The 12801-nt window shown below is 40.2% G+C and overlaps 1 protein-coding gene across 1 annotated transcript in view; it reads left to right on the forward strand.

The window, feature by feature from the left end:
* Nucleotides 1–12417, forward strand: part of FARP1 (FERM, ARH/RhoGEF and pleckstrin domain protein 1) — a 199360-nt gene extending 186943 nt beyond the window's left edge. The window contains 8 exon segments of the mRNA XM_056497890.1: nucleotides 2236–2304; nucleotides 4212–4301; nucleotides 5335–5417; nucleotides 5755–5867; nucleotides 6368–6531; nucleotides 8952–9059; nucleotides 9680–9831; nucleotides 10864–12417. Of these exon segments, the coding sequence (XP_056353865.1) occupies nucleotides 2236–2304; nucleotides 4212–4301; nucleotides 5335–5417; nucleotides 5755–5867; nucleotides 6368–6531; nucleotides 8952–9059; nucleotides 9680–9831; nucleotides 10864–10945 (861 nt within the window). The 3' untranslated portion in view covers nucleotides 10946–12417.
* The last annotated feature ends 384 nt before the right edge of the window (nucleotides 12418–12801 follow it).

Here is a 12801-nt window from a genome sequence, read left to right on the forward strand (position 1 = left end):
TACCTCAGCCAAAACCACCAGCACACCATAGAAAACAGCACCTTTTAAGCAGGAAAAGGCAATCATATTTATTACCTTTTAATGACTTCTTAAGTTCTGTCTTTTGTATAGATTTGGACAGTTTTAGGCAATTCCAAACATCTTTTACAACAGGGTCAGTAAAAATGTATCTTTCACAGCATTCAGAGCTTGAGCAGTTGCACATTTCATGCTGCCCTTATTTTCTTTTCCCAGCCCTTGATGCTAGAGCTTGACAGATTAAAGGCAAGTAAGGCATTTGTGCTGGAGGAACTTCAGCCCTTTCACCATGCCTTGCTTTGAAACTCATGGCCCTGGGGAGGAACAGTCTCTTCAGTCTACATGTAACATTAGCAATAATTTTTGAGACTGTGTTGCCTTAAGTAAACACTTTTAAATGTGCTATGTCTTTTTAAAATCAAAGGCTCATTTCACAAAAAATGAGCCACAGTGTAATATTTGTATCCTTTTTATTTTCTTGGGCACATGTGTGTGTGTGTGTGTGTGTGTGTGCAAACTTGAGAGCTGTCTGTTGCTGAAGTAGTTTTCTCCCCACTCCCTTGACTTTTGTGTGTAATACACAAAACTAGAAACTGAGGCCAGATTTGAAGTTGCTGTGCCATTGGGAAGGCAGTGCTGAGCACATGTATTTCTGGATTTGTGGCTGTTCCCCACTCCCTCCCTTTACTTCTTCCCTGTTTCCAAGCAGCTGCCACAGCTCATGTTTCTTACTAGTGATCCACAGACTGTTCACATCCTTGGCAAGTCCCTCGGGATGTTTCACAGCCTCTGCATCTCTCTATCACATGAAATTAAATGCTGTCATCGGGTGTTCTGCTACCCTGCTATTTAAAGTCTGAACAGTCTTCCTGTCCTAGGAGGTTCAAGGAGAAGGCAGATGGGAGGCAGAAGTTGTTTGCCTGCCAGGACAAGAAGCATTGGCCACCACGCTCTGGCACATGCCCAGGGTGTTGCTGCTTCCAGCCCTTTGCTGTTCTTGTGGCTCTGACCCAGGTCCCTGCCCTGGTGCAGGCAGGGCTGGGAGGCAAATGCCACTGTAACCCCAGGTTGTCCCAGAGCAGGGTGCTGCTGCTGAGCTGCTGCCTGTGCTGGAATGAAAACCCCTGTGCCTGGTTGTGGTGGCAGGTGGCAGTGACCTGCAGCTCTGGATCCAGGTGGTCACCACTGCTGGCCATGCTGGTGTGAGCCTGCCAGGGACTGTTGGGTGGGACACATGGTGCTAATTACCATTAATATTGGCCAACAACAGCTTCCAGTGGCCTCTCTGGTGCCATGAGCTTACTGTGGTATAGGGATAACTTCTAGGCACTTTTCCAACCCTCAGCCCTTAGGCAGTGTAGCTGGGGGGACCAGGCACACCAAAGCAAGCCTAAGGTGTTCGGACTGTTTCTCTGAACAGGTTGATCTGAGCCAGTTTATTCCTGAGATGCAAGTGATTGAGGTCCTTCATACAGGTTTTTACATACACAATTATCAGTAGAATGACCCTAAAAAGACTGTAATAAATAAATAAATATAAACCTTTTAGCAGAAGCTAGAGGGAGTGACTGAAAAATGATATTTCATGGGTTTCAGAGAAATATAAGGGTGAGTTCACAGTAAGCCCAGGAAATCCAGCATTTGGAAAGTTTCAGATGTGGTACTTTTGTTTCCATCCCTAAACATTCTTAAATGCAATGGTCTGAATTAATGTGCTGTATTATGACCTGGATGGTGCTGGGATAACTCACTGCCAGACAAATGTCTTTCTTTGTCTGCTGCTAATGGTGATGTTGAGTCGTGTAGCTGGTTTTACATTGCAGTGAATGAGAGCAATGTATGCCATATGCACCACAGAAGATTACCAGTGGCTAACCAAGAACACACATATCATTAGTTTTTATGTCATTTGTGCTGTGAAAAATACTCATTAAAAACTGACAAAAGAGGGAGCTGTCTGAAGGAATTAAAGCCAGGTAAAGACAATTTTGCTTAGCTGAATTTTCTTAATATGAGTGAAAGGATTTTATCCTAAAGACAGTTACAAACAGAAAGGAATTACCCTATAAATTGTATTTCTAACATATTTAATAAAATTAAAAGTCTTTGTAACTGATAGTCATTTGTATGACTAAGTAGTCATATTTCTGTTGACATACTAATAAAGTCATCATTTCTGCAGGAGATACATTTTTGTTTTGTATTTGTTTCCCACAGGAGTTTATTAGACTGGGCAGCCTTAGTAAGTTGTCTGGAAAAGGTTTACAGCAACGGATGTTTTTTCTGGTAAGCAAGAAGACAGTTTTTCTTTGTACAATGAAATGTAACTCTAGGCATCTTCTAGATATATAACTGTAAGACTTGAATTTTTAAACAGCCTTTTTTAAATTAACATTGTACATCACCCATGCAGCTGGTTATTAAGAACTGACAATTTTGTTCAAATCCAATATTCCCTTCATAACTGCTTCTTACAAAGATAAAACTATTTTTCATATGACAATGTGAATATAATGATAAAATAATACCTCCTTGCACCTTGTCTTAAGTAAAAGCAGAGTCATTGCAAAATTATAAGTGTTCATATGCAGAAAAGAAGATAAAGAGTGACTCCTGGTGATATGAACAATAATTCACATAATGCTCTCAGAACACATTACAGAACCAATTTTTTTCCATGAACCATCCAGTTCCAACATGAGTGCCCAGCATGTTGATGGACTTTCTTGTACTTGGAGATACATTTTGTAGGTTTTGCACTAGGGATGTTTGTCTTCTCCCACCATTTTGACATTATGGTGATCCCACTCAGTCTCTGATCCACTGGATAGTTCTTCTCTCCTCTCCTCTCTTCCCAGCCAGCTGATTTGCTCCCAAGCTTCTCATGTTCCTGCTGTTGTGCTCTTGTTGCTGAGGCCTTGGGATGCCCAGCAGAGTGCACAGATTTTTCAGTACACAAAACCCTGGAGAGTCAGTGCAGTGTGGCAGAAAAATGCTTCCTTGGCTTCTTGTGTGCAAAAGGTGAAGGTAGTGGCTGTGTAGAAAAGCTTGTGAGTGTGCTAGATTTTACAAGGTGTTTGACATTTAATCTTTCAAATGAGCCAAAGATATAACCTGATAAACCTACCTGAGCAGGATTATCCTCTGCCTTTAAAGGCACTGAAGAGGAAGCCTGATGAATACTGTGCATATTTTCTTTCATACCAGCAGATATTAGATGATGCTGTGGTATTATACCCGTATAAAAAACTGAAAATCTGAGAACTAGACTCTCAAGTCAGTTGCTTTCACTGTCAAATAAGTCTTTTATCTGTCTTAAGCACCAGAATCTATTTGGAGGTAAAATCTCAGGTCAGTACTGTGGGATTGCAAATACACATGCAATCATTGGTAAAATTAAATCTCCCTCTAGTGGCTGGTCCATAAAGCTTCATGAATTACTGCTGCTGCATTGTAGAGCTCTATAGTGAGAGTTCTGTTTCACACCACAGTGTGATTCTCTTGATGAAACTATCTGGTTTGAGAAAAAAAAAACTTTGACACAGATGGCCCAGTGAAAATATTCTCTTCATTTTGTGGCAAAAAATGCAGGCAGTCATTAGACAGGCTTCAGGCAACTGTTGTTACCTGCAGGAAGCTCTACAAGTTGAGATGCTCAGTCTCTTCACCTTGGTATTTTTAACCTAAAACCATCTACCTTAAAACAGGTCTCCCAGCTTCCTTCTGAATATGGGGAGTAAAAAACAGCCACTCTGTTTATAAGGCCTGAGTTGGACACACCTCTTGAGCAGGTTTACTTATCTTTTTTCTCAAAGCAGGAGAAAATATTGGTAAAACACATACCTTCCATACTTTAAAGTGCAGCAGAGTGTGAAACATGGTGCTCTGTTTCACTGCTGTTGTGGCTTGATAGCTCTGACCCAGAGATCACAAAGGGAACATAAGAAGGTATTGGAAAATAGCCAGTGGAAAATTATGGAAACATACCTAAAACTAGCCAGAAAGGAGGGCAGGGAAGATAACAAGGCTAACATTAGATAATGGAATATTATGGAAGCCAGTATTTTGGATTAATACATTAGGGTTGCCATATAAATACTCAGCTTTCCTGTATTCACTCTTCTGATTTTTTTTTCCACATACATACATGCCAACCAACACCATCCTAATGATGCTTATCCTTGCTTTTTTAGTTTAATGATATCTTGTTGTACACAAGTAGAGGCCTGACTGCATCCAATCAGTTTAAAGTCCATGGGCATCTTCCACTGTATGGCATGACAGTAAGTATTGTGAGAACTTAAGGGATTTGTGGTCCCATCTTAATTGCTGGGCTGAAAACAGCAGCAGAGGGGGGTGTTTGCTAAATCTGTCTTGGGTTCAGCATCTGTTCCTGCAGCCTTCTGCACAGAGGTGATCACACAGCAAAGTGAGAGGTGAAAAGGCATTTTTGAGGGCTGCTTCCTCACAATGCAAACTTCTTCTCTGGAGATGGGTTCTTTGGTTTTTTTTCAGCCAATAATTTGACCATGATTCTTACAAGTAATTCATTACCAATTCATTATAGATACACACAAGACAAGTAAACAGTAGTGACAATCTAATTTCTATAAAAAATGCATTTCCTAATGTTTCCAGTTTATATCTTAAAGCCAAAGTAGTGGGAATCTGGCAGCAAAATGTCATCTGGAGCTCTTGTTCCAATTCTACTGGAAAACAGCCATTTCAAGCCAATATTTACCTCTTCTTGTATTGTTTCAAAATATTTTTGCTGATTTCAAAACACTTTCAATGCCTCCATTATTTTCAATGGAACTTCCCACTGGTTTGTATTGATTCTATACTGTTCTCCTGAGAATTAAGTTAAATTGTCACTACTACAGCAACTGATTTTCTCTAAACACTTGCAAGATTTCAAGTTTTATCTAGAATTTCAAGGGATCTACTCAGTTGTTGATGGCCATTTGGCCTGGAGTTGCTCTCAGCAGAACTGTGCTATGCTACATTTTCCAGAGCACTCCCAGCATTTTGTGTAATAAATCACTCTTCTGATGAAATACCACAGTTTTCTTTGACACAAAGCAGATAAAGCCATGCCTTTGGTTCAAGACATTATTGCAGAACTAACTTACTGCTCTTCCAACTTGCAAGGCACTGTTTTTTTCCTCAATACATAATTTGTTTAAATTTGTTTGTGAGCATTTCTCCTAGTTTTCTTTTCCCCAGTGGTATGAGCTCATTCAGTTCACTGTTTCACCTTAAGAAATATGTACTTCCTGCAATCTGACTGCATTTGGCCTTTTATCTCTCTCTCAGATGGAGGAAAGTGAGGAGGAATGGGGAGTTCCCCACTGTCTGACACTACGAGGTCAACACCAGTCCATTGTTGTTGCTGCAAGGTAATTCATTGGAGACAAAGTCCACATGTGAATTGTATTTCTGTGCAGCTGTCAGTGGGACAGAGAGGCATCATTTTGTTTGCATTTGCTCCTAAAGCAATCTTCTCAAAGGTATATTCTTTTTGTGAAAGCCACTTGTTAAGAAAAATGTGGATGGGACACAACAGAGTGGCAATTACACAAGCTGGAACCAAAAAAAGTTGTCAGGGAAAAAAAAAGTAACATCTTGTGTCTGAATTTATTTATTTCAGTTAAAATAAGCTCAGCTTGTGTCTATTTCTTAGAGTTTGCTTTCAGCTTGTATGAAAGTGAGTAAAACTTGAATTTTCATTGTTAGTACCCGCGCTGAAATGGACAAATGGACCGAGGACATCCAGATGGCAATAGACCTGGCAGAGAAAAGCAGTGGCCCTGCCCCAGAGCTACTGGCAAGCAGCCCACCTGACAATAGTAAGTAAATGCCAGAGAATAGGTTTTATTCACTTTTTGTCAGTATGATTGGTGGTTGCTTCTAAGCAAAGTGGTGAAAAGTGCTGGCCACAGATCAAACTGAGACATTTGAAATTGATTTATATACATATGTATGTATAGATATGTTGATATATTGATATATGTGCCATTTTAATGTTCTTGTTGATGTTAGCAGAAAGTTTCATTGAATAGAGAAGTGACTTAAGCATAATGATTCCAGGAACTATTTGAGCAGTGTCTGTCCTTGGAAGGAAAAACACCAACAAAGCATGGTAGCCTTTAATTCTAACATTTGCAGAAACAAGTAAATTAATTATATCAAATATAATAATCTGCTTGAAACCTGCACAAAATTATTTCTAAAATGGTGTTTTAAACTTAGTTCACAATACTGCGGACAGAATTGATTTGTTTAATTTTTCCAATTATATATGTTGTCGCATAGAGGAAGAAAGATGCTTTTTCCCTGCATTTCATAGAGTCTCCTGATGAAACTACTGTAGACCAGGAATCTGAGGACGACCTCAGTGCATCCCGCACCTCACTCGAACGTCAGTCACCACACCGTGGCAACACTACGGTGCACGTCTGCTGGCACAGAAATACCAGTGTTTCAATGATCGACTTTAGTATTGCTGTGGAGGTATCTGCCTCAGAACCACCTCAACTGCAGCTCCAGGCTCGCTTTTGAATGACAATTTCCTTTTTGCTCCTCCTTAACAAGTGTGCTGTTCCCTTGTCTCCTCCTGGGGAAGTTTCAGGCACTCTTATTAAACCGCCTCCCGTATTCTCAAATAATGGCATAAACCATCACTCAAGAAGCACAGATCTGCTCCTGTAGTGCACCTCTGTAAAATCAGTTACAGCAGTAATTTCCATAGAAGCAACTGTCAAAAAAAAAAAAACAAAAAAAACTGATGCCATTTAAAATGTAAAGCAGTTACAGTAAAGTCGTTGCTCGAGCGGAAAGGATATTGTCTTTAGCTGCTGCAGCCAGAGTTTTAATTATGTGTATTACTAACTTACTTTCTTTACCCAGCCATCTTTTCTGGAACCTTGTCTCATTGCTCCGTCTCATCTGCTTTTTCTTTATTTGCATTTTCCACCTCAAAATAAACCCCCTTTTTTACCTCTCTGATCACAGCTAAGCCAATTTGATACACATTTGTTAATTCTGTACTCAACCGCCGAGGTGCAGACATTGTCTTTTCAAAGATTGAAATGAAAGACTCCTAGCTCAATGTAGGTTTTAAGATGAGGTGGTAAGCCTGCTGAGGTGTTCTTCCTTCACCAAAGAGAGTCCAAGGAGCTCTGCATACTTTATTACATCCCTCAGCAAATGGAAACTTATGCTCTATGAAAATGGAAAAAGGAATCTTAAAGCTGAGTGGATTTGTACTCGAGTGACAGCCCTCAGACATCAAGCCACCATTCCTCTAGAGAAGAGATACTGATGCAGAACATAGTGATGCAAGGACAAACATATTCATAGGTTGTGTAACTGCCTCTGATTTTAAACAGGAGGTGAGCTTGTTGTTGCTGAAACATGACAAAATTATTCCAGACTAAAAAATGCTGACTGTAGAGACTCCTTTCAATCCCACGTAGGTGGGATTTTCCATTCTTCATACCCTTCAATAGTTCAGCACAGGACAAGGTCTTGTATTTTTCCCTAAAGTAGAAGGCTTATTATAAATAGCTATAAAATTTACACCAGTGACTCATTCTAATGATTAAAACATTTAGTTAGGCGACTCTAACTAGGTCTGAGATCAGTGCTCATTGTTGCTCATTTTTGTTCCTTCCCTGTGCCTCAAATGAACACAAAGCAGTGAGGACCAAGCACACCCTGGAGCCGTGCATTGTTCTGTGAAAACATCTCCAGCCCCACTGCTGCTCCATGCGTGGCAGGTCCCGCTCGTGCTCACGTCATCCTGTCGGTGCCTCTCACTTCAGCATTATCGTTTATTTTTTTGTGTCTCTCCCTCCTCTCTGTCTCTCTCGTGGTAGAAGATGCTCTCTCTGTCAGTGACTGTTCCTCCCTTCCTGCTGGACTGATCAGTGATCAGCGGCCTGTTTCCATTTCATATGTCTGCTGGTACCGAATGCAAAGCCTGTCCTTTTATGATATCCTCCAGAGTAATGAGGTAACAGAAAATTAAGGAGTACACCTGTAACTTAGGGCAAGGAGGCAGTAGTCCAGATATCAGAGAACAGATTGATTTCAAGGAAAAGCTTTAATGCATATCCAAGGCTGGTGAAAACAGAACTTTCTAAGAACACTTCATTTTTAATAGCTACACCAGGAACTCCAGATTTCGACTATTAAACTTCACTGATAAAGTTGTTAGCTTCTGCATTAGATAAAGAGAATGATGTAAACAGCTGTTGTGATCCAGGCAAGAGTCCCCACAGTCAACAAGGAATTGGAAGTCATTAATAATTCACTGAGAATCCCCCTTCATTTGTAAGGAACAGTGATGCTTGGCTTTCCATCTTCACTATGTGAAGAGCAGTTGCTTCAACCAGCCATTAAGTACCTGTACTTGGTTATGGCTTTCTCCTCCTTTATGTTAAACTATTCAAAATCTAGATAAAAATAAAATTAACAATCCTTCTTTTTGAAATCTTTGAAAAGTACCATGTGAACTCCCTGGGTACCGAGACCTCAATCTTTATCTGCAATTCTAAAGTGTGTCATAATTTTCCTTTACATCACAAATTCATGTCAGACTTTCTGTTTCCATTCTATTTAAGTATCATTCTAAAAGAAGAGAGTAGGATTAACAAAACTGAGGTTTAGTAACAGATTGCTGAAAGCCACCTCAGTTGATAAAATAATTTGCGTAGTAGCTTTGAGTTTTTGGAAGTACCCAGCTGCAAACAAAAAAATACATTACATTAACTACTGCCCAGCAGAAGAAAAGTACATCCAGTCAATCAGAGCATTTTCTTTAACAACCAGGTCACATAAAACCAGATAAAAGCAAATATTTTTTCTTATAATAACTAAACTGCAGGTACCTTCCACTGTTTTACTTGGCTGCTTTTGATCTGTTTCAGAACCAGCTATCTGGAAATCTCCTAAGAAAATTCAAAAACAGCAACGGGTGGCAGAAGCTTTGGGTGGTGTTCACCAACTTCTGCATGTTCTTCTATAAATCACACCAGGTAACCAACTGGGCAAGTGTGAGTGGCTGGAGAAGACAGGGATGTCTGTTTAGAGTCTGTTGGATTTTTAAATCTCTTTGAGCAGGGCATAAGCACAAAGTAACTCGAGTTGCTACATTGTGCTTTCTTTGTTACAGAAATCCCTAATGATTAAGTAAGGAATTGGGGATATTCTACACCTAACAAGGAGAAAGAGATCATTTGCCATGCAGTAAAAGGACTTTAGCAGTGAGCCTGCTGGGTGGCCAGCACAGCTCTAAAGGAGTTGGAGTTTGCAAGCCAAGGATGAATCTGGGTGGTGCCCTGCCAATGGCAAATGATGGACTTTTATGTTCATCAGTTTGAAAGTAGTGAAACTCCAAGGTATTAGCCAGCTTTCCTTAAAGGAAATACTGATAGGATCAGCCTGCAGCAGATCCTTATGCAAAGGGTCTGCAAAGATGACCAACTGAAACTACCAGACAATTAATTTTACTGCAATTGTATAAATCTGGTATTTTTCTGCACATGTGTAGAAACAGTGATCTTTAAATGAGTGTGCATCTGCTTTCCATTTACTTCTGTGCTTTCTTTATTTAAGGGCATTTGATCTCACAGCAATTTCCATCATATCATTTCAGGACAATCATCCTTTAGCCAGCCTTCCCCTATTGGGATATTCACTTACCCTTCCTTCTGAATCTGAAAACATTCACAAAGATTATGTGTTCAAGCTACATTTCAAATCCCATGTGTACTACTTCAGGGCTGAAAGTGAATACACCTTTGAAAGGTAAGTTTGTTTTCTGTGAGAGAAAATTTTTGTTAAATTCCAGGAGCATTCTTCCAAAGGTTAGTAGATGCGAAGTTTATTAAGTTGTTTCAGTAGTACAGGGAAGTGGTTCTAGCTTTCTCCAGCACAACTGGAGAAAGGACCTTTTAAAATTAAAGAAAAAATTTTAAACCTGATACTGCTAAAATGAAGTGATTGGTTGTGATGATACTGAAGCTGTAATAGTAATTACTGCAAAACCTGGAATTACTGCAAAAACAAGTCACCACAGTAGCTATTCAGAATAGCTTTGCTTCCTCTAGTACAACTGCACGGAAAATCCACACCTGAAATAAAACTCCAGTTTTTATAGAAGCAGCTGTTCCTACTACATATTTATGCTACTTCACCATGTAATTTTTACACCTCCCACTGAACTTCAGGTACATAGAGAGAGAGTGAGGGAAAAGGCACTACTCCTCCTAATTTGTGGTTTGTAATTGTTCATATAGGGAGCTAATTTAGCTTTTTATATGAATCATGAATATGTCAAAAATCATGATGTCTTCATCAAAGAAAGCTGTTCTTAACTTTTAGCCATGTCAGTCCAAAACTACAAACAAGGCAAATTGTGGGAAAGTGGTGATAAAAGAAAAGCACAAAATGCCTTTATCAGTTCTAGGAAAAAGAAGCAGAAATTGCAGCTAAAGTACTTTTTTTTTTTGCTCTCAGATTAAAAATGGTTGGTCTCAATTGCTCATTGCTTGTACCACTCAGAAAAAGGATATTTGATGTCTGCAGAGCAAGTAAAACCACTACTAACTTCACAAGTTTTGGGTCCCATACCTGCTGTCTGTTCTCTCTAACCCTCCTTACAGTTTGGCAGTTGATCCTCTTGCCTTCAGATAGATTTAGGGGTGAAGTAGGAGGATGCTCCTGCAGGCACTGAAAATCAAACTGTACATCCAACAGCACAGACCTAATATCTGTCAAGAAATCGTGCCCTGGGAATTGACCTTTCTTTTGTTTGTGTCTCCTCGTGCCTCCTCTCAGATGGATGGAAGTGATCCGAAGTGCCACCAGCTCTGCCTCACGCACTCGAGCTCTGAGTCACAAAGAGCCTCACGCCTATTGACGGCTGAACAAGCCGCTGTGTTGATTGTCCAGCAGCTGCTGATTTTCTAGAGGACATTTGAAACTTTTTCTCCATCCAAGTTTAGGAAAACTTACACTTTGGTAAAAGAAGAGAATTAGTATGGTTTTGCAGAAACTTTGACAATTCCTCAGCAAACCTGTTCTCCATATATACAAACTATCTTACCATCATCCCAGTGGCTGCGGTTCATTTCATGTCTTGTATTTTGTCATTCTGTGCTGTTTTTAGCTTGTGCCAGTATTAAAATATTGTCCTTATTAGAGTGCCAAATGCCAAAAGACATTTTGTTGCCTCAAAGATTGCACCTAAAAGAACTCCCAGATGACTGAAATCTGAAAACTTTCTCCTCTGAGGCAAACACTATTTTCTTCTCTTTTCATAAAAATATATTATTTTTTTTTACCATGTTAATCTGTAGACTGCTGGGCTTTTAAATGTAGATGGATTTTCACAGTATAGAATATAATTATATATACAGCAAGCAGTCTAACAGGAATGAGATAACTTTCAGATTTCATGCTTTTTTCCCAGTCTTTCTACATTTAATCAGCAACATTTTACTAATTTTCTATGTTTAACAAGGAAACAGTTTACAGCTCATTCTCATTTCCCTTTGGGGTCACAAATCCATGTGGTATAAATAAAGTACAGGGTTCTTATCCAACCATTTTCTTGGTGCAAGTTGACCAAATTGCTCATCTGTTGGCTTTGAAAAGTGAGTACTACTTGCAAGACAAAAAATTTTTAAAATAATCCAGTGCAATATTATTTGGGCTGTTAATGTACTGTGAATGGTTATGTACAAGAAGAAATTAAAGGCTGTGGTGACATTCTGCTGTTTGTTTTACGAACTTGAAAGAAAACTGTATGCTACAAGAACCGCAGCTGTTCATGATGCATTTGTAGTGTTTGGTAACTAAATTGCTCCAAGCTGGGGAGTACTACTGAAGCCCCAGGTTTTCATCCTGCTTGCTACACATCCCAAATTGACTTCCAGTTTATTGTTGGAATTTCAGTCTCTCCCCTGGGGCTCAGGCAGACAGACTTACACAACCTGCAGCAGAATTAACCCATTTCATGTGCCTGGCTTTAACATCAGCTGGCACCACATTTTGGATAAGCTGGTTGAGAAGGTTGGTGGCACTGTACCTACAAGGCTTAGATGCTTTCCCTCATGTTTTAAGAAACACTGTCACTAGGGTGATGTAAAACTTCCATTAGCAGAAGTTTGTTGTGCTGGTAACACCCATCACCACTACAGGCCTTGGAGGAAGCACGGTGCTAAGCAGAGGGGGCCTGAAGGTCAGTCTGGGAAATGAAGCTGGGGGAGTTCATCCCTGCTTTTTCTTCATCCAGCTGCTCGCTTTGTTAATGGCTTGTCTGTGTGCGATGTGTAAAATGGCTTCTTACAGCTTTGCTCACAACAAAAGGGAATAAAATACCTCACACCACCATTGTACATATGCCTGTTTCGAGACAGTAAACCTTCTTTCTCTTACCCCCGACCCCAAACATACCTCTGTCCAACCCCTCAGGACGAGCAGCAGTCCCCATGGCCAAATCCAAGCACACCCTGACAAAGGGAAACTCTTTTCAGAGCATTTCCTTCAGCTGCATGGAGACCTTCAGCCCTCTGGGCGGGCAGAGTTCTGCAGTTGCTCTTCTCCTCAGCTGTTGCCCCTGGCTCTCGGTACCAGTGCAATAATCACACCTACCCTGGAGCATTGCCTCTGGCTAGGATGTGCTGAAGGACAAACTTGGAAAATCTGAAGCCCATTTTCCCAGCTGCAGGTCCCAGTCTTGTCCATTCCAAGCCTGTGACACTGCCCTGTAGA

The sequence above is a fragment of the Oenanthe melanoleuca genome, chromosome 1 (genome assembly GCF_029582105.1).
Source record: "Oenanthe melanoleuca isolate GR-GAL-2019-014 chromosome 1, OMel1.0, whole genome shotgun sequence".
In the NCBI taxonomy this organism is placed as follows: domain Eukaryota; kingdom Metazoa; phylum Chordata; class Aves; order Passeriformes; family Muscicapidae; genus Oenanthe; species Oenanthe melanoleuca.